We start from the raw sequence: 20658 nt of genomic DNA, 5'->3' as shown, positions 1-20658 counted from the left end.
TTCAGCGAAGCCCGCTCACGTAAATGAAAACTTTTAAATTTAAAAATAAAAAAAACAATCAGCTTGTTCTAATCTTTATTTAAACTGATTCGCCAAGGATCTAAGTTTAATATTCTATTTTTTTTTAAATCTATTTTTATTTTTATTACTTTAATGAAATTATTTGTTTCAGTTAAGGGAGTGCAAAAAGATACTTTAAATATATTCAATCGCTACTCAAAGTAGAGAGGCATGTCTAAATATGCAATGCTCGATAGGTGGTGTAGTTTGCTGGGTAGTATTAGTAAATGTGTAATTTCTTTCTTCTATACCTAAAGCTTGTGGCGTCTATAAAAATTTTTATTAGGTATTATATATAAATTATCTTGCTTTCTGCCATTGAATAAAATTTAGTCATCCTTTTCAATTTGAACTCTGTTATTTATATAAATATTTGTGTATCCTTTCTAATCTGGCACCTACCGATAATTTGTGTATAAATTTTCCATTGTATATAGCTTTTTCATTGTGAAAAAAAAGTTGAGTCCAGTAAAATAAGAGCCCAATCGTTTTTTCACTGTTTGCGTAATAATTTGTTCTCTTTTTACAGTATTATTACATAAGCAGCAGTATCTGCCACAAGTTCATCATGATTATCGTTATTTATAGTTGTGTGATAATTATAGAAGCTTTTTGATTATTTGAAGTATCTTTTTACCTTAAGCAAGCAGTCTCTCTATGCCCATCGTATTGCATAACGGGCATTGTCCGTTAATGTGTGGAATATATATTATAGAAATGTTCTTTACTGCATCTAATGCATATTTTTATATCTTTTTATTTCTGTTTTTATTACTTGTAAAATGAACTTTAGCTTGTGAAGCTGGTTTATCTTTCCATGCAAAGATGTCTTTCTTGCATTTACCTTCAGCTTGAAGTAGGGCATTCAATGTGCACTTGTAATCTCTATCCTCTGGAAAGCTGCTGTCATAGTTTGAGAGTTATATATAAGTGCTATCGTTTTGTTGACATTTAGCGAAATGTCTCATTGGTTCTTCTGCTTTTTTAATGGTAGAACATGGCAATACGTTTTTATATTTAAAATGGTCTCTTTCAGCTTCATCACATCGAGTTCAGGTATACCATATTTAATTAACCATGTTTATTGTTTAAGAAAATTGTATACCCAAGCGCTGATTTTTTTTATTTCCAAAAATTGAATGTCGGCTTCCCCAGAATTTTTGTCATCAAAGAATAAGTTATATACACCATTAACCATTACCATTTTCATATCTATGAGACATTGTCTTAGTTGAGATATTAGAAGAATTCCCTTCCATACTGCAGTGCCTCGATTCATTTTTTAAGAGCATTTGAGCTTATAACGTATTAAAATTATTGTATAATTATTTTAAAATAAAAATGAAATATATAATGGAAGAATAGAAAAATAATTAAAATATGTAACAAGAAATAATAGAAGTAAGCTTGATGGCATATTTTTATTTTTATTTATTTCGTTTATTTTTGGGTGGGTGAGGGAGTGAAGTTGTATATTATTGCCAATCTTCGTAAAGGACATTAAGTCGCTTTATCTGAAATTCCCCTCTTCCGTAGGAAATGAGGCACGAATGCCCATCATCGTTCGCTCCTAATCCCGAAGGACTGGAAAAGCGTGAGACATTGAGTCCGCACTTCATTTGGCCTAGTATATGAGGAACCGCAAAAACCGCTACCGGGAGAGGCAGCCTTAGGCACGAGACCGAGGGCCACCCTGGAGACCGGCCCAGCACCCTCTGGTAAGGCAGGCCTCCCCGTCTATAAACCCCTCCACCAAGAAGGAAGGCATTTTTCTTTTTTGTAAAGTGACATGCCACAGTGGACTTAAGAGGCCTAAGAGTGCTAAATCCGTATTTTGTCCGCATTGGTAGGAGGGGTGTAGAAGCCGCAACTGAGTTATATACTGTCATTTCAAATGCTATGAAAGTTAATATTCGCTTATTATTTTGTAATAAGGTTATTACTATAATTATTACTGTAAATGCTATTAATATTAGTATAATAATTATTAAAGCAAAAATATTTGGTATTTTAAATAACATTGTTATTATTAGCATAAAAGGTTTACTTGAGAATACTTTTGAGCCTTTATATTTTAAATAGTGGGTAGGATCATAAGTTACAGTTTTGAACAAAAATTGGTTGGATTGCGCTCCGAATTCCGTGAGCATCTGTTTACTGATTTAATAACGCAGTCTTTTAAAACTCAGTAAAGTAGTGGTGTAAGTTGCGGATGCTAACGATCCATGGTGCTCCGGTTAGCGTATGAAGAAAGTTGTTCTGTAGGATTTATAGTCGATTAGTAATGATGACGTCCGAATAGACCGCGCAAATGACGTGTAAGTAAATATCGGTCTAACCAGAGATTAGTAAGGCATCAGTTTGTTTTGAGGCTAGGTTTACCTTTATTACATAAAAGGGGTAAGGAGTGTTTCCAAGCCTTCGCTTTATTAATAAAGTAGGTGGTATGGGCAGGCCAATATAGTTCAAAGTCAATTATTACGCCGAGGTATCTAACGTGATCGCTCCAGGGGATCTCTGTTTGTAACATAAAAAGATTAACGAGGCTTTTTCCCTCTTCTTCTCGTTCTTAAAAAAAGGGCCTTACTTTTTAGTAACTTCAGTTGTAAATTGTCATGAGTGAAACCACTTTTCAAGTATTTTAAGGAAGAGAGCTGATAGTGCCTTATTGCTAAGGGTGGGGAGGGCTGATTTTGAACTTTAGTATAAAGCGGTGTCAGCCGCATATTAAGCCGTAAAGACATTAGTAAACGTGGGGACATCATAAAAGTAGTTGGTAAAAGAGATGGTGAAGGAAGAGACTATTGAGGACTCCAATAGAAAAAGTTTTTATACAGAAAGGATTTAATCATAAGTGTGAGGTTTTTGGGAAAGCTACATTTAATGATCTTAAAAATAAAGCCGTTGGGAAGCCTTATCCTTCTCGATATCGTGAATGCAGCCTCTGTTGGCTTTCTTTCAATAAAAGCTTTTAAGGCGTGTTCCGAAAATCTCAAAATTTGTTGAGTTGTTGCATAGTTATGCCTAAACCCAAATTGACGGTCTGACAAATATATGACTATCTACAGCAAAGATTCTGTAGTCTATTCAGTGTTACTGCTTCCAGAGGTTTACCTAGAATGAGTGACTAATTGGGCGGTAGCCTTAAGTGATTTTACCAGGTTTTGCTTTTTTTGTAGAAGAACAGATATGTTTTTCCAAAGCTCCGGGATACGAGTTGAGTAAATTGAATGAATTAGGTTAATATAAGCGGAGCCCTGCTGGTTAAGTGTTTAAGCAACTTACTAGAGATACCACCAGGGTCTGTTGCATTTCTAGTTTGAAGTGATTGGTTTAGAGCTCTAGTTTCTAGAGAAGGGTAAGAGCTTTGTGGAATTTATACTAAAAAAAAAGTATTGGAGAGTAATCAAATTTTTGTTTATAATATAATTAGTTTAAAAAAATTCCTTTTTTTTTTTGGAATGTTTCTTGTTATATAGGCGAGGTAAAGAACTTAACTTTTTTACCCAAATGTTTAAAAAAAGAACAGAGCAGAACCTAATACCATAGGATTCATCCTCCGCTGCTACAGCCTCCTCTAGGCTTCAAATAAACTTGTGAAATAGCTCTTGCTTATGCAGTAGAGAAGATTAGTCTTGCAAAAGTGAGGCCCTTCCATTAAAGCTTAAAACTTAATGTTTTACCGAAATTGTTTTGGGAGATTTCTTTTCTATTTCATGAAGTACCTCTTTTCCCCTGTAAGATACCTTTTTAGACGTAAGGCACAGTTTTGCTCTAAACATTTAAACCTGGTTTTTCATTTAGAAGTGAGTTATAATAAAAACTATTGTATTCATCACTTTACTCCTTCAGAAAAAAACTTCCAAAAGCATTTATAATATCGTTTTAATAGTATAGAGTTGTAGTTTATGAATGTTTATAGACGGGTTCCTGTAAGCTTCCAATTACTTCTCTCTTGCCTTAAACAAAAATGTTTTCTTTTCCTCTAGTTGATCTTTTAATGCCCCTCTGAGTTGAAATATAACTGAGGGCTTGTTTATGTAAAAATGTTTACAAAATAGAGGTATTATCTTGCAAAAAAATCAGTTTTTGTTAAGCTTTTGTGTTTTGTTGTAGACTGAATATTGTTGGGATTATCACAGACTTTATCGTCTATGATATGGGCAAACGCGAGAAGATTACTGGAATTAAAACCATATGCAAGTAATGGTCGAAAGCGCCAGTAAAAAAAGCCCAAGCATTGATGTCAAGAAAAGCCTGAAATAAGCATGAGCGAAGGTACAGGGCGCCGGTTAAGCGTCTTATTAATATGACACTGAGAAACAATTTAGTGTTTAATACTCCTGATAACGCGAAGGACTACCGGAGAGAAATAGAAGTGCACTTAGTGATGTATTTCGCGTTCACTATGTTTAACAGTAGGGGGAGGGCAGTGAAACAGCGTTGCCCTCGGCTAATGGATACGTCATTCGAACATCAGAGCAAGAATATCGCAATAGTTGGTTTGCAGAATACTTATGTTAAGTAAATGACTGCTTAGTAGCCACGGGATTTTAAGATTGCTTACACGCACTGTATAACTCGTGGAGAGGTATAAAACTATGGTGCTTCTAAAATGTGTAAAACAAGTCCAAAGATAATCTATCTGGCTTTTTACGGACTTTTGAGTAATAAAAAAGTAACCGCAACCCTCAAAGAGCTCTTTTTGCTGTCAAAGAAATATGTAATCTTGTGGAGTCGTGAATAGGAAGATCATAGAACATAGTTATGTTATTAGGTTAGAACTTTACCAGGAATACGTAAACAATGAATAGGTGCCAGCGACGTATGATGGAAAGGTATCTTATTTCAAAGATATGAGGACTGTATGGAGAGTATAGCGCTCAAAAGTACAAATTTATAGAAGCTCGAAGGTAGTATAATCTAACAAATAAAGATGCCTTATTTTAGCTTGGCTCATCAACAAGGTAGTGAACTATAAACAAGTCAAAAAAAAATTATAGTCCAAACTGATCTTAAAAGCAATTTTAGGTTTTTAAAAGTGGTGCTGAAACTGTGAAAGGAAAAAGAATTGATAACACTGAGAAGGAAATGACCAATGTTTATTAAATAATTATATGTGTACTGCAAATTTTTTTAAAAACCCATAGAACGAGAGTCAGGTTGTAAAATAGGTGAATTTTAACGTGAACAATGAAAGTAAATAAAGTCTTAACTTGTTAATAGGATAGACAAAATTTAGTATTATGAAGAAAGAAAATTTTATAAATGGGCAGCCTTAATAAAAACATATGTACATAAAAATAAAAATGTAACAAAGACAGATTTAGATGCAAGGACGGACCCAGGACGGTCAAAAATTGAATGCCTAGGCCACATGTCGAAGGTATTTTTAAGTGTTACAATAGTTACACCTTAAGACTTAGAAGACAAAGACGCTAATGAGTTTGAAATAGGTCAACGTTTTAGTAAGGAATATCCCTTGAGAAAATTCTAAAACCTCTAGGGCATTTAGCTTTTATATTATGTAAATGACTAGAAGCAGGAGGAGTGGAGGGTAATTTGTTTGGGCCTTCACCTTCCTAAAGGTTATATTGGAAGGGGTGAAAAACTGAGTGTTTAAATGGCAATCTCATAAAAAGAATAACATTTAATAAGGTATTAGTTTGTCGAAGTGTAATTATTTTCGTTTTCTGGACGATAAAGTTGTCAAAGATTACTTTATAACCACACATCGCCGTCAGTTAGAAGAGTGCTAAAAGGGGTGAGTTAAAATTAAAGTCTTTATCAAAAGCATGCACTGTTAAAATGCAGAGTGGCTTACAATAACTATAAGACTACTAAATATTTATTATGACAAATTACTAACGTCCTAGGCGTGAGCCCATTGTTTGCGATTTCAATATATAATATTAGTAAAGAATACCGTAATAATTTCCAAAAATCTAAAAAACTAAGTTGAAAAAAAGTATGAAGTAGCATCTAATATAAAAAGTGGTCTAAGAGAAGGTTTACCATGAGGGGATTGGAGGAATTTGCTAGCTGTTCCGCCTTGAATCTGTCACTCGTATCATTAGATTGCAGACTTTCTATTCTTTAGTATAATTCTTTTTTTGTATGCGCTAATTTAAAAAGGAATGCTTAGGCACTTAAAAAAAAAATTGAGGGGGAAATATAATAAGTTGCCGTTGCCGTTGTTCTGTCTTCAGAGTTATGACATCCATTTGAGAACAAAACAGCAGAGTGTTAAGGAGGGTAATTCAGCTTTTAACGTTAAGCTAGATGACAATAATAAGACTCTTTGTCCAGGAAAAAAGTTAAAAGGTTTTTTATTTTTTTACTTTTTTCTAATTCAATTGCATTTTTCAGCTATAAGGGACCTAACGGGATTCCTTTAAGACCATTTTCTCCTGAATATTTGCTATTGTTAAAGCACGTTCCTGATCCTTATAGACTTCTTTTTTATTTACCTAAAGATTTAATATTACCATTAAAATTATTATGCGTACACGAGTTTGACAGCTCTTACAGTTTGCAGCCTTCGGAGTCCATGACTCTTTCGGAGCTAGATACAGTCATTCTTAATTTCTTAACAGGTTTTATAAAATTAGTTTTTGTTACTTTTGAGTTAATCTACTCTACTAGATTTTCTTAAATAATAATTTATTGTATATTAAAACTGTTCTTCTTCACCTTAACTTAGCATTCAATAAATTAACCACTTGCACTATTATTTATATAAGGCCTCTATAAACGTGTAGGTTTTTTTTTTACATAGGGGAAAAATAACTTTAAATTAATTTTTTTTTTTTGGGCTCACAGAACTTCTAATATATTGTAAGGTTAGTCTCAAAGCAGTTACTAAAAATTGTGCTCAGTAGAGACTCTATATCTATTATAAAATGGTTTAAATTGTACCGGGAATTACTTAAAATATTGGTAGAGCTTTGTTTGTGTATTGTATTTTAAGTTAAAGGTTTTAAAAATTTTATTACTTGACTGTTATTTGTTTTTGTCTTTAAATTTTACTCTTTTAATTCTTAATTTAGATCAAAAATTTTTAACTGTTAAAATGTTCAATAAAAATTTTGAAGCTTTTTCCGGCGATCTACGCTTTCTTGAAGAGGCACGCACTCTAAATGATGTGGTAGAGGCCGAGCACGAAAACTATTGATTTACTTTAATAAATTTAAGTTGTCTATCTGTTTTAATATAACCATATGTTGCCCCATTTAAGTGGCGGATTATAGTGGTTTTTACTGGACATAGTTAGGGTGGACCCAGAGATAAGTGGGGCGCTCTCCTTCCGGGTCTGTTGCGCCATCCGCCGAGCCCGCCGCCACGTCTTCAGCGCGGTAGCCTTCAGTCTCGATAATGATATTTTCCTTCACGTGGGATGCTGTTAGTGAGACGCCCTTTACCCTCAACGCCCTGCTGGGACATTACCTTGTGAATCAGCCTATGAAGGATCATATCGGCTATCCGGAGCGCGTGGTCGACGTCGCTCCTCTCCAGTCCCTCGTTGACCATCTCGTTCATGTACCACGAGAGCAGCTCGCTTTTGGGCACGCCGTGGAACTCTTGACTGTGAATATAACAACAGCTTTGGAGTTAAGTGCTGATAGAGAAAGACAATGACTTACTTTAGTTCATCTGCCATAGCCAATCCGCGGTCTTGCTTTTGACGCAGTCCATGCATGAGGGTGGCTAAAACGGACTTGTACTTCTCGTATGATATGGTGAAGCTTTCCGGCTGGTTGCCGCCTCCATTCTCTTCTGCAGGACACAAGCTAGTATTAAAAGTTTCGAACGTGGCTAGAGTTATTTAACCTTCCCCGCTAAGTAGGTCGGTAGGTCTGTTTCTTCGCTGGCCTTTGTGGTACAAGTCTGTATATTCCTGTGGTTGTACCACAATGAACGGCAGTAAGGAGGGGAAGGAAGACCACTGCAGACCGAAGAGTTCTGGAGGCGCAGATCAACACTTCCTCTTTCAACTGTGAGAACTGATTCGTCTATTAACCGATAAGCGTTTTCCACGTACGCTGGTCTGATCTAAGGACGGAGTCAAGTACACGGCGCTTCATTTAAAAATTACAACGATTGGATGATACATTTTCGTCCAAGTGAAGTCGAGCGAGAGCTTCAGAGAGACGTATTAAACTTTCTAATTGCCTTACGGTTATTGGGAAACTTTTTTCACCAGGAAAGCCGCCTATTATGAGAAGACTTTAAAGACTAGCTGGCGTACTTACTAATAAAGCACGTACTATTGCATTTTTCTCTAAGTTTGACAAATATTTCTGGGAGAAGCGCTTTTGCCTCACTAGTAAGCTATAATATCGAGTTGGATTAAGCAAGAGTCTAAAAAAGTGCACAGCAGCACTTACCACCGGATCAATAGTTCGTGCATACTTGATGTAGTTTTGCATTTCACGCATTGTATATGGAAATTGTATGGCGTCGGGCTTCAACTGGTGATAGGCAACAATGTGATTAGCAATATTAGAGTCCGCCACATCGCTGCACTGGTCCGTCACCACGAAAAACAGATCAAACCTCGACATGATGGCGCTACTCAATAGAACGTTGCCCTTTTTACATAAACCAGTAGTGGGAAGGCACCACAAGTTACTAGACAAATAATTGCCCGCAGGGTCTTGGAATGGTCGTAGCGTCCTCCAATAGGGTTACAGGCAGCTAGAATAGAAGTAGCAGCATTAAGCGTGGCCTGCACAGTAATTACTTTCGGGTGGGACTGAGGGAGCTTGAAGGCAGCGGTTACCTTGATGCCGGCTTTTGCTATTGATATAGTTTGCTGCTCCATGGCCTCGTGGATGGCCACCTGGTCTTTAATGTCCATCTTATCAAACTCGTCTATGCAGCAGATACCCTAAAAAAAATAATGATTAACCCGCTTGATCTCTTTCTACAGATGACTGGTAAACCCACGTTGTCGGCCAGCATTAACGCGCCCGCCTCGATACAAAACTCATTGGTGTCATCGTCCCTTTTGACGGACGCTGTCAGCCCGGCGGCAGAGGAGGCCTTCCCGGAAGTGTACACCGCCCGCGGCAGAAAGTCCGCCACATACTTAAGAAACTGCGACTTGGCTGTACTGGGATCGCCGACGATACAGATATTTATGTCCCCGCGAATTTTGGTGTGCTCGAGGGTTTGCTTATGAACGCCGCCAAGCAGCATCAAGAGGATGCCTCGCTTGATAATCTCATGGCCATAGATAGTGGGACAAACGCTAAGGGTCATGTGATGGTAGATGCGTTCGTCGTAGGACATCTCCACGATTCTCTCGCGCTCTTCTGGCGAGAACTGCCGCACTGTCATATCCCTCGTCTCTTTCGAGCGAATATCTCGACGTCCATCCTCGCATCCCTGGTTTTGGGTCGTGCAGGCAAGGAAGCACAACTTGTACGTTAAGTCTCGCAATCCTAAAATTTTCAAGCCTGTGATGCCCTCGATCCCCAACCCATCCTTTGTCAGGCCCGCTCCTTGGCCTCTGCTCATCTGCCGGACGTCAGGGACAACAATGAGCGTGCCTGTCAAGGTGACTTTATCCCCTGCCTTTGCTTGGTCCACGCCTTCGGGAACAGAAAATACAACAGGAAAGACAAAAAAGAAATAAATGACCTTCATGGCGAAAAATAACTTCCGTACTGCGCGGCATACTCCCCGAGGGAATTTCACTGGAAAGCTCCTGGATCCTTACACGCTGCCAATCTACAAACCTCGACTTTTCTACAGAGAGCTGAAAATCTGTTCTAAATTTGTATAGGAAAATTTCAGTAAAAATAATAAAATAAGTTATAGTAATAATAATAATAAACCTATTAGAGCAGATCGGATTCGGGCAAATAACGGGTCTGGTGTACCGGAACTGTTGAGTTACGGATGGAATGTTTGCGTTGCAGACCTGGCAAGTAAAGTGACCCGAAAGAAGCTCTAATTGAAATCTTTCAAACAAATAAATAAAAAAATTAGGCAGTGTATAGCCACCTGGCCTGATTTCCGAGGTCCGTATAACTGTTCCTCTGATAGCCACAAGCTTTCCGATAATATTGGTGTTTAACTCGCGCAATCTTTATAAACATGTATGAGAGTTCGAGGAAAGACTTCAAAAAAAATAAAACACCAACTTTAAAACTTCTTGATCTAAATCATAAAAGCTGACCCAATAATGCCTTTCTTCCGTAACTATAATTTCTTCGCCGCGCTGGTTACCAAATTCTGTAGCGGCTGCGTGGATAAAAGGAAGCAGCCTAACGTGCAAACTCTAATTACTTCTTCAAATTAATAATTGCGCAAAAAACCACATTGAGAACTTAAATATTCGCTGTAAAATAGAACCTAAAATATTCGCTTTGGATGAGGTCGTAAAGGGAACGATTATAAGCTCGAAGCTTCCCAAGCTCTACAATAAAAGTTGTTCTGTCGCTCTTTTTTAACAGAGTAAGTTGTTCACGATAAATATACACAGGAGAATTATTTTGATTAGGGAAGTTCATCTCTTCAGAATTAGTAGCGCTTGTGTGATAAATAATTTAAATAGTTAGTAGTGTTTAGTAGTTAAGGAAGGATTAAAAGATAGTTCGGGGTTAAAAGTACTTTTGTAGAAAATCTAAAAATTCTTCTTGTGCCTTCACCCCAAGGGGATCAGTAACAATATTTAAAGTATTAGGGGGATTATTAATTTCTGTTTGCATTCTCTATGAAAATAACTATAAATTACAAAGTTAAAAACGTCATAATTATATTAATATTGCTACAAAATCGTTACTTAAAATTTATAATTATACAGCAGCCGAGTCTGTACGGCCTTTAAACTTGTATTACAAGTTTACTGTCGAGAGATGTAAAGGTTTGGCGGAATATTGATAGTGAAAAACTAAAGTTACACAAGAATTGAAATAGTACACCAGAATTCCACGGTGTTAACAGTCGTCCTACAACTATAAAAGAGTCCAGAGTTTAAAAAGGTTTGGTTTTGATACCATCAACGAAGTAAACACACCACCAGAGCTTTAAGGACGTTTACGCTCGTGAAGGAATTTCCATGCACACTTAGAGTGGAGTGGTAAAGGCCTGTCTAATAAGAACAGCCTCCCTCCCTCCCCGCCCCTAATTTTTTGCATCGGTATGTTGTTTTTATTAACCGTGTAATCCATATTTTTTTAACAGGACCTTAAAACACGAAGGCCCACCATTGTATTCTTTTGAAGGAAGTAAAGCAGCTCTCCCGATTAACTTCTTATATATGGAGGACATCGGGGCGTTATGGTGGCCTCATCGTCTATAATTCCCCTTCATAAGGGTAGCGTTTTACAGCCCCTTTTTTTGTTTAAATGCTTAGAAGGTGCGCTTTAAACGCACAATAACAATTTTGTTATACCCTTATAACATAAGTAAAAAGTTAATTATAAGATGGCCTGCCGAAATTGAATACGGTCTAAGCCTTAATTATAACTTTTTTGCGATATCAAGCAGTCTGCGCTCTGAGATTTCCCGAGCTTCTTCACAAACCAATAATAATAATGAAAAATTAAATAAAGTGAGTTTGCCAAGCATTTAAAACCGTTCTCCTACTTCTTCACTGCCATTTAAAAACGGTGTTGTAATGGTTCAAGCGATGAGTTAGATTTTTGCCCTTTATAAATATCTTAGTGCTCAGTATATGCAGTCGATGTTTTCGCTGTAATAGTGTCTGCACTACATCTGTATAAGAAACCCAACTGGATGACATTATTTACGAGGTGCTAAAAAGTTGTTGCACGCTGCGATATCGCAAAGTAGAGAACTTAAAAAAAATCAAATTAAAAAAGCGAGCGTCTCCTGATGATTTAGCTTAGAAATATAATTAATGTGGCCACATGTAAGCTAATGCTTTTCATAACACGAAGACTACTATCTCTATTACCCTAATTAGCCATGGAAAATGATAATAAAAATTTATTTATAAACTTCGTATAAAGATGTCTAACAAATCCCTTTTTTAATATAAGGAAACAATTATTTATGCCATGTTAGATTTTTGTCTCCACGCTAAAAGTGGACGCCCGCCTTAAGGGGGCAGGAAATCATTAAGGTGTCAAATCCTAACATTCCATTTTAGAAAAAGCTTAATATTGTTGCAGATATTTGCCCCTACAGTCCACCACCTTCATAATCGCTTGTGATACAGAACAAGTTATGCATGTTGTCGGGTCTTCTTATCCTCACAAGATGAAAAACAATCAGGGTTGTAACTATACTAATTGATTTAACAGCCACGCTAAAGGTTATTGATGCGTTAGTTTACTTTTTTTTGTGTGAGCAAAATTACAGATTATAAGTTTCCAGATTGCAATGCTGCAACAATTTAATAGATTTGTAAGAATTGTGGAGAAAATTAAAAGGCCTCTAAATATAATAAATAAACAAATATTGTTTTTTTAAATATACAAAAAGCCTTTGATAGAACATAATAGGAAGAAATTATTTAAAAATCTAAAATATGTTGTCAGCATATTTTATGGGTATATATATATTAAAAGGGTAGAGGAAGATTTTTTCGCTTCTTAATTCTTTTAAGGCTCTTTACTAACAATTTCTTACTAGACAGTATACGCTAATAATACCCTTAGGTATTGTACTAGGCGATACTTTTGACCTTGTTGCAAACCCTAGTAACCTAAAGCAATCAAATTAAATACCTAGGCGTCACTGATAGCCCTAGGATTTACAGGAAGCCTCATGCCGAGTATTTTGATTAAAAAAATTAAAAATGCGACTTATGCCTAAAATTTTCTTATATATTAAAAACCCAATCAATTCATAAAAATAAACTCCTTATATACAAAACCATAATTAGGCTGCTTATAACATGGTTTGTGGCATGGTCTTACTGCTGTGCTTTGCATATTAACATAAATCTTCGTAAAGTGCCGAACCACTTTTGCATTAAAAAGACGGCCTAAAAATTTTTATTGCTAACGAAGAACAATTTATTATCTTGTGTATTTAACTACATCCATGTACATATTTTATATTGTAAACAACCTATAATTTTCTAGGTATAATTGTAACAGTTTTACAATTCCTCTTCAGCCCGATTAAATATATGTAGTAAAGAAAAAGGAAAGAGAGAAGAAAATTGTAAGTTATACATGGCTTTATAAGTAAATTAACTTATTAAGGATGATACCTTCCTAACCTCCTTCGCGACGAGGGGATATGGAATATTCAGATAAAAAGACTGTAGTATGTCAAAACGAAAAATAAATATTTTAAGTTATTTAATTTACTAAAACGTATGTAAAATTTAATTTAGTTTACTCATGTCGCCGGTTGTATTGATACCACTTTAGCAAGTAATAGAATAAATCATTTGCGTCTAAATAAAACAACAATACAAAAGTTAAAAGCACTTCTATTTATTAAAATTTCAATGCTCAACTTAGCAGACATCAAAGTTCGAAGATAACTTTTAGTTAGCTAATTCCATCCCTTAAATTGCGCATTATTATGTGTGTAACAGTAGAGCATATACGATAAAGAAGTCATAAGTAAATAAAAACAGGTTTATATATCTGCAGTACGTTTACACCTTTGCAAGCATATCCTTTTAAACAATAGTTTTTTTATTAACTAAATTAAAATATTACTACTTTAAATGAAAAGAGCAAAAAGAAGGTAAATGACGCATAAGCAGTAATTTTTCGTACTAAGTATAGTGTATTCTTGCGTTTTCGCAAAATTTGGTTCACAACTAGAATTTTTCGTTTGATAGGAATCCTTATCTAAAAAAGGTACAGTTGCGCCCAAGCTTTAAGTACTTCCTTTTCAGTAAAATAATAATTGTTTTTGCTGTCATATATGTGAAGGCTACTAATATTGTTTAACTAAGGTCACCTTCTGGGTGAGGGGCTCAAGTCGGGAAGGGCCTGGCCAATATCTCCAGGTGACTTAAGTTCCTGTGCCTAAGACTGCCTCTCCCGGTGGTGGTTTTTAGCGGTTTTCCCACCACCCCAGGCAGAAGGGGCGGGAGTCCGGGCTCTTATAATCCCACTTTTCCAGTCCTTCTAGGCAGTCAGTATATTAAACCCTCTTTTACATAGGGCCTAGTTGTAGTATATCAGGTAATAAAAATCTATATATTCAAGATCATTGGGTCTTGCTATCATTTAATTGTAATGTATATATAACTCGTCGCCTGAAAAGTCCTGGGACTAACTAATTAAACAAAAGTTTTTTTTGGCAAGATTCCACATCTTGTAATTCAACATACTCTTCTTCCGGAATGATACAATCAGTTCAACGCTTTCCCAGCAGTTTTACATCTTATTTATAGAACGATTTGTCTTTGTCTTCAAAATAGGTCTCTGTTTAGATGATTTCATCGTTTGACCCAAATCTCTTTTCCTGGAGCAATATTTAAGGTTTACAAAGAGATAATAATCGCGGAAGGTGAGGGGAGGGGGGGGGGAGGAGACCTGGAAAGCACGGTGGGCGGCGTAAAACCTAACTTTAGTTCATGTAATTTTTGGAATCAAACCATCGACTTTTAACACGGTGCATTTCTCTTGCTAATAGAGCACTTTTTTTCGCCATTAAGGGCCGTTTTTTTGTTATTACCTCCTTCAATCGAACCAATAGTGTTATAATATTCGCTATCCATGACATTTCCTTCTCAAGGTAAGTCGATGACGGAGTAAAGGTGGAGGAGCGATCAGTTTATTGTTTATTCATTAATGACTTCTACCGGCCCTCGATCGAGTTAATAAATCCAAATACTCCAGCTCTCAGTCAGGAAAAATCGCATATATGTTCCTTGGCGTAGTAAAAGGGTATATATCCTTCAGAAAGAAATATAAAATGTAGGACAAGCATAAATCAGTATCCTAACAAACAAACACACGGTTTATGTACCACGTTATTTATTATAATTAACTATAACAGTCGATGACTATTATAACATGCGCATTCCGAAATGTGTAGGCTGCAACCTATCAGAATTTTTGTTAGTAAGGAACTCGTACACAAACCTCCAGACAAGAAAAACGTAAGTACCGATGGAATCGAACCGTGATCTCGAGATTGCGCAACAATGCTCTAATCACTGAGCTACGGTGATTACCACATCTACGGTCGGTAAATTACGTATACAACTTTTGTTACAACCTTAAAGGCAAAAATGTTACGTCTGTGACCGCTTTGCGTGGCCTCCACCCCTTGCTTTCCGCTCAGCTGACTTCCGATTGAACTCTGGAGCGTAATAATTTAGGTTTAGCATAATAAAATCCTTTTTGTATCGCATAAATAGCTCCAAACAGCTTTCCGAATCATCAACACTTTTTTAGTCTATTGTGAGCAAAAGCGGTAACCCTTTTGAACAGAGTTTTCTCATGCCCAAATGTTTGTGCAAAATATAGCTTACGCGTTCCATTAATATCTGCGATGTCAGCTAACCCAAACAACTACACTTTAAGATCAACGACAATTTTTTGGATTTTTTCGATGCATTCTAGAGTAACTGCCTTGATTGGACGTCCAGAGTTATCAGCATCGTTTGTGCCCGTACAGCCCACGTTTAAAGTCAGCGAACCTCCGACTACTCGTTTTTGATGGAGTAGTTTCCTCATAACACACCTTCAAGCCACTGCTGAGCTCGGGCGGTATTTTTTTCTATCAGAAAACAATGCTTAATCAACACAAAAAATCCGTTTTATTTCATTATTTTGCAAATAACAATGGTCACATCACTATAATTTCGCTGTTTCGATATTAAATAGACGAACGTTGGTAATATCTGAAATTGGTATGGATTCAGTTTAAAAGGAGGCATCTGTGGGTTAATCTCGGGGCTTTTTAGGCGAGGTGTTGAACATATTCTTCGAGCTTTTCCTTTAATAGCTTACAAAGGCTTTAATAAAATAAAGAGTGGAAGTACATACACCGGTTACGTTTTAGTTAAATTTTAAGTCGGCATAACAAAGAGACCTTCTCTTTCTTCACAACTTCGTACATGGAGGGAGCTGTAAGCACGAATTTTACGGGGCGATAACTGTTTATACATTTTTCGTAGGTCTTTGCATTTTTTTTGTTGGAAAGCATTTATCGATTTTCGTTTACTAACTTTTAGTAACTCCAGTTTTCTTAATAAGTTCGCTCAGCTTTTAGGCCCCCTTAAAATTAGAGTATTTAAGTAATCTCCTATAAAACTTTGTGCAGTTTCCGTCTATTACTAAAAAAGTAAGACTATATTTACTGCTTTTAGCTAACTTGCAATTACATTTATAGTCTAATTAATAAGATTTAGGGTAAAAAAGTATTCTTCGCCGGCTAAAAAAACAGTGGCAACCTTGGCAATATTTACCGTTTTTTTAGTTAATAGTCTTTTGTTACTGTCAAAAGTAAGCTACAAGAAATTTAATAAAGAGTTAGATCGGCAATAATAAACTTATTTATAAGTTAAACTAGAACTAATAATAATACATGTTATTTAATCTAGTGGAGGCCTTCAAGTCTACGAAAGTTTACTGTAAATTTTAATAGTGTGCAATAAAAAGGATTAATTTCTATGGCTGACTTTTCCTCTGAAGAGCTTTTTTTCTTAACGCTGCTCGACGAACTGAAGAGTGTAGCCTGAACAGGTACTTATGAAGCAGGCAGGATGGAACAAAGTTGGTCAAAGCAATTTGAAGTGAGTGAGAAAAGCAACCGGTGATTCTTTTTTCAAAGCCTTTTATGAATTTTTATTAAAAAAAATATTAAATTAACAATTCTTATTTAGTGGGCTTGGAAGTACAAAAAAACCTACCTATTAAGCGAACGGCTTGCTTAGCAAAAGTAGCTGGAGTTGGTACAAAGAAGGAAGGATGCCTCAACTTGCTAAGTTTCGTTGTTACATAGAGGGGTAAGACACACTGAATATGAATGCCACTCGTATCATACTCTTACCGTAAAATTAAAAAAGTTTTTTTTAAGAAATTTAGAAATAAGAAAAAGTAAAAAAAAATAAACCTTGAGCTAATCCTCGAGAGAAGAAATCCACAAAAGATTTTGTAGCCGAATAAACAGTCAGCAACCCGTTCGGAAAAAATCCTGAGCTTGAGGAAATATTAACAATAGCCCCTCTTTTGCGCTGGAGCATCCCTATTAAAAAATAAAAAATTTATAATACAAGTTTAATTTATTTATAAAAAACAGAAGAGGAATAATATGAAATCATAAAAAGACCAGGAAGCACAGCAGAAGTAAGGGAGGCCACTGAGTTAATGTTGACTTTTATTAATTCTTCAACTTTCCCTTCAGGTAACTCGTGAAAATATTCAGGATAATCATAGCCCACACCAGCATTATTAATTAAAATCCCAACATCCAGATCTAAAGTTTGAAAAAAGTAGTGAAATTTAAAAAGAGTAAGCGGTGTAGAAAATCCACACCTTTTATGGCTTCAGAAACTTCCTTTTTCATCTCTTCAAAGCTTTTTATTTTAAAATCAATGACTAATATTTTGGTGTCAACTTTAAACCTGGATCTGAAAAACTCAGAGCTGTACTTAAGCTTCGACGGAGAACGGCTTATAAGAACGAGATTAAAACCACGAAGAGCTAGTTCAGTTGCATAAGCTGCTCCAATTCCATCAGTTGAGCCTACAATGTAGGGTAGTGTTCCTAGTAATCCGAGGACAGAAATGATAAATATTCGTATTATTACCTGTTACCACGGCCCATTTTCCAAACTTCGTAAGATCTAAAGGATTTCTTAGAAAATAAACATATATTAACTTGGCGAGACCAAAAGTAAGAGCGATTAATACAGCTATCAAAAAGTTTAGCAAACTAATTTGAGGCATTCTTAAGAGGATTGCGTTTATTATATATATTCGTGAAAGGGTTTATATTCTATGAAGCTCGTTTTACTTTTACCTCCGCCGCTAAAAACTCAGGGGCTAAAGAACAAGTAAACCTTTTTTAATGGGAGGGGGAGGAAGCAACTATATTAGAAACTTGTACGTCTAATTTTCTGGCGCATTTCTTTTTTTACTTAGTTCATTTTTCTCTTCTATGAGTACTTGGGACATTGATACAGAGACTAGATTAGGTGATAAGGTAAACATTATACGTTTACTTGACTTAAAATTCGTTTGAAATTAACGTAGCAGGGAGATTTCAATAATGACTCAACTGGAATCGAAAAGAGCAGCAAAAATGTAACACTATTTGAACATTTCAGTGAGCCTTCATTACCTCGTGAAAATTTACTTCATAAGGAGCAACCTTTTTTCACTTTTCAAACCGAAAAGGAGGATAATAAAGAAAATAAAAACAAAGTAAGTTGCCACACACTACTTAATCCCGAAAGGCCCGTAAAATCCAAACTCGTTGCAACAAAAGAATCAAAAGAAAATAGTCACTTGCAATCATCGTCTTCAAATTGCCTTGTTTCTACAGAGAAACTGAATGAAAAAAAAAGTAGAAAAGAGCTGCTTTTAGAATATTTGGAAAATAAGAAGGCCAAACAAGAGAAATTAAAAAAAAACAAAACGCCACCGTTTTTAGTAAAAGCCCATATTTCTCCTCCCAAAGTAACAGTGTTTTTCCTTAGTTGTAACTTTTAACTATTTAATTATTAACATATTAAACTAACAAGTTAGTTTAATGTTATTCTTAAGTGAAAGCACCTCATTTTCAAAATAACTAAAGCTTTTATAAAAAAATTACAACCGTTAGAAATACTAAATAATAGTTAATTAAATTTAGTTTATAGGTCTAAAAGAAAAATTTGTGGATCCTCACATAAGAGAGAAAATGTTGAAAAAACAGCAAGAAGAATTGGTTGAAAAATACAACAAGGAACATGGCTCTGTAAGTAAAAACGGTGCTGAAAGTAATCTAACTATAAAGTTTATAAATTTGTTTAATTAATAAAAAGAAGATTCCTTTTTTTTTTTTCAAACTATCGTTTAACGATTTAATAGGAAATTTCCAAGCCTCTAAAAAATCTAGCAACTGCAGTTTAATTTCTGAGACTTCAAAGACTGTAATTTCCTTTAAAATTCTTTTTGTTATAATTTTTATATACTAACAAAAGATTTTATCTTGAGCAGGTTCAACCTAAAGTTAAAAAAACGCTCAAAAAAAGTAACTCTAAACTAGATGAAGGTAATGATAACTTGTAAGAAAACTGTAACCAAAAAGTTAAAAATAATATATATTTTTGTAAATAAAATTTTTTTATTTACTTATTAAGTATAGTTTAAAATTTAAATAAAATAAGTTTTTAATTGAAGGCATTCTGCCCGATATCAAAGAGAAAAATGAAACTGCTGCGAAAAGTGGTATTATGTTAATAATATATTTACAAAAAATTTTGTAGACTTTTATAATAAAAATGGGTGAATCAAATTTTAGCATAGTAATATGGCCATTGCGTGAAGTTTTTTATGTAAAATAATATTTTTAATAATCAAGATTTTATTTTTTTAATACTTATCTTCATTTTCCAAAGCGGAGGATTATGTTCTAAGTTGTAACATTTGCAGAGAAAAATTAGAAAAATTATTCAATCACTACTCTTCTTTTTTGGAATTACAACTTCCTTCTGAAGGCGAGTTGAAATTATATTAAAAGAATACTTTTATTAAAATGTTGAGATTATTTTTTATAAAAGTTACTGAATTGCTGCACAGTACCTTGCAGCAAACCACGTGTATTCTCAAAGAGCGTTTAAAAAATTTCAACGAGTTATGCAAACGTGGGACAAATTTGGAAGATCTCGGGGATTTATGGCGAATAATACGATTGCAGGTGAGCATCAACTTTCTTTCTTGAATAGAAAATTGAGCTGGAAAATTAGATCGACATTATTGAGGGGAATTACAATATGTTAAAAGATTTCAAAGAAAAGGAATACACCATCAACTCCCCAAATCAAAGAGGTCTTGTTATATAAATTTTACTTTAAAGTTACACTTTTTATTAAAAGTCCAAAAAAAATTACCAAAGTTGACTTAAATTACAAAAAAGTCACAGAAAATTTAAAGCCTATACAAAACGAAGAAGGCAAGTCTTAGATAGTTTTTTCATTAAATAACTAAAATAATCTTTTCGATCCAAAAACTCAAGCAGCCAGTGAAAAAACGCAACTTGAAAAAGAATTTACTATCAAACTCACTGTGAGCCGTCCCAGCGCCGCTTCTCTTAACACGCCCGAGCCGCGCCGAGTGCTCAACGCCGAAAACATCGAGCCTACAGTGACTGAGAAGCTCGGTTCGGTCACCAGACTGGCAGCGATTACCCCGTTAAAGCCCTCAAAGTTGGACCCCTCCTCCTTGCTTACCGGCTGCTTTAATAGGAGGGCCAATGAGCTTCCTGTCCTCATGTCCCCCGTCCGGCGCTCTGCCAGACTTGAGGTTTTTCTTATGTGAAGCATTATAGTATTTTTGTTTTCTAATGGTCCGATCTTGGGACGCGGCACAAAGGCGGAGAAGCTGAGAACGCCCGGAAGATTTAGCCACTCAGAACTTTGCGTTTCGGATATCGAAGAAATTCCGGATGACCTGAACTTTGGGTTCGTGGAAAATAAAGCTCTCAACTCGTGATT

The 20658-nt window shown here is 35.5% G+C and overlaps 3 protein-coding genes and 1 long non-coding RNA gene across 4 annotated transcripts; 2 read left to right on the top strand and 2 right to left on the bottom strand.

Annotated features, from left to right (window-relative positions):
* The first annotated feature begins 6088 nt into the window (after positions 1-6088).
* LOC135121475 (uncharacterized) lies at positions 6089-7191 on the top strand. The gene is made up of 4 exons (XR_010278992.1): positions 6089-6127; positions 6196-6376; positions 6430-6656; positions 7110-7191. It is a non-coding gene; the product is annotated as an uncharacterized LOC135121475 (long non-coding RNA).
* On the bottom strand, positions 7176-11074 carry LOC135121474 (DNA replication licensing factor MCM6-like). The gene is made up of 19 exons (XM_064045782.1): positions 10853-11074; positions 10681-10793; positions 10423-10599; positions 10212-10334; positions 10072-10154; positions 9903-10017; positions 9706-9836; positions 9010-9656; positions 8843-8950; positions 8708-8788; positions 8448-8651; positions 8328-8391; positions 8172-8272; positions 8014-8112; positions 7891-7957; positions 7704-7836; positions 7507-7645; positions 7278-7445; positions 7176-7227 (listed from the first exon to the last, which is right to left on the bottom strand). Exons 2-18 carry the CDS (start codon positions 10776-10778, stop codon positions 7317-7319), a joined length of 2499 nt encoding a protein of 832 aa, XP_063901852.1. The 5' UTR covers positions 10779-10793; positions 10853-11074; the 3' UTR covers positions 7176-7227; positions 7278-7316.
* A 5518-nt stretch (positions 11075-16592) lies between these two features.
* Positions 16593-17908, bottom strand: LOC135121490 (very-long-chain 3-oxoacyl-CoA reductase-A-like). The gene is made up of 6 exons (XM_064045803.1): positions 17770-17908; positions 17496-17705; positions 17290-17436; positions 17074-17205; positions 16871-17005; positions 16593-16792 (listed from the first exon to the last, which is right to left on the bottom strand). The coding sequence occupies exons 1-6, from the start codon at positions 17906-17908 to the stop codon at positions 16629-16631; spliced, it is 927 nt and encodes a 308-aa protein (XP_063901873.1). The 3' UTR covers positions 16593-16628.
* A 151-nt stretch (positions 17909-18059) lies between these two features.
* On the top strand, positions 18060-20656 carry LOC135121489 (uncharacterized). Its single transcript, XM_064045802.1, has 12 exons — positions 18060-18164; positions 18215-18640; positions 18816-18942; positions 19034-19095; positions 19163-19217; positions 19346-19393; positions 19564-19662; positions 19726-19862; positions 19912-19993; positions 20061-20117; positions 20184-20467; positions 20537-20656. Exons 1-12 carry the CDS (start codon positions 18120-18122, stop codon positions 20654-20656), a joined length of 1542 nt encoding a protein of 513 aa, XP_063901872.1. The 5' UTR covers positions 18060-18119.
* The last annotated feature ends 2 nt before the right edge of the window (positions 20657-20658 follow it).

This window comes from Zophobas morio, unplaced genomic scaffold, assembly GCF_036711695.1.
Source record: "Zophobas morio isolate AGI-343-1 ecotype UQ-CSIRO unplaced genomic scaffold, CSIRO_AGI_Zmor_V1 ptg000599l, whole genome shotgun sequence".
In the NCBI taxonomy this organism is placed as follows: Eukaryota; Metazoa; Arthropoda; class Insecta; order Coleoptera; family Tenebrionidae; genus Zophobas; species Zophobas morio.
The sequence above is the reverse complement of the archived record's forward strand: the minus strand, read 5'-3'. Positions and strand labels throughout refer to the sequence as shown.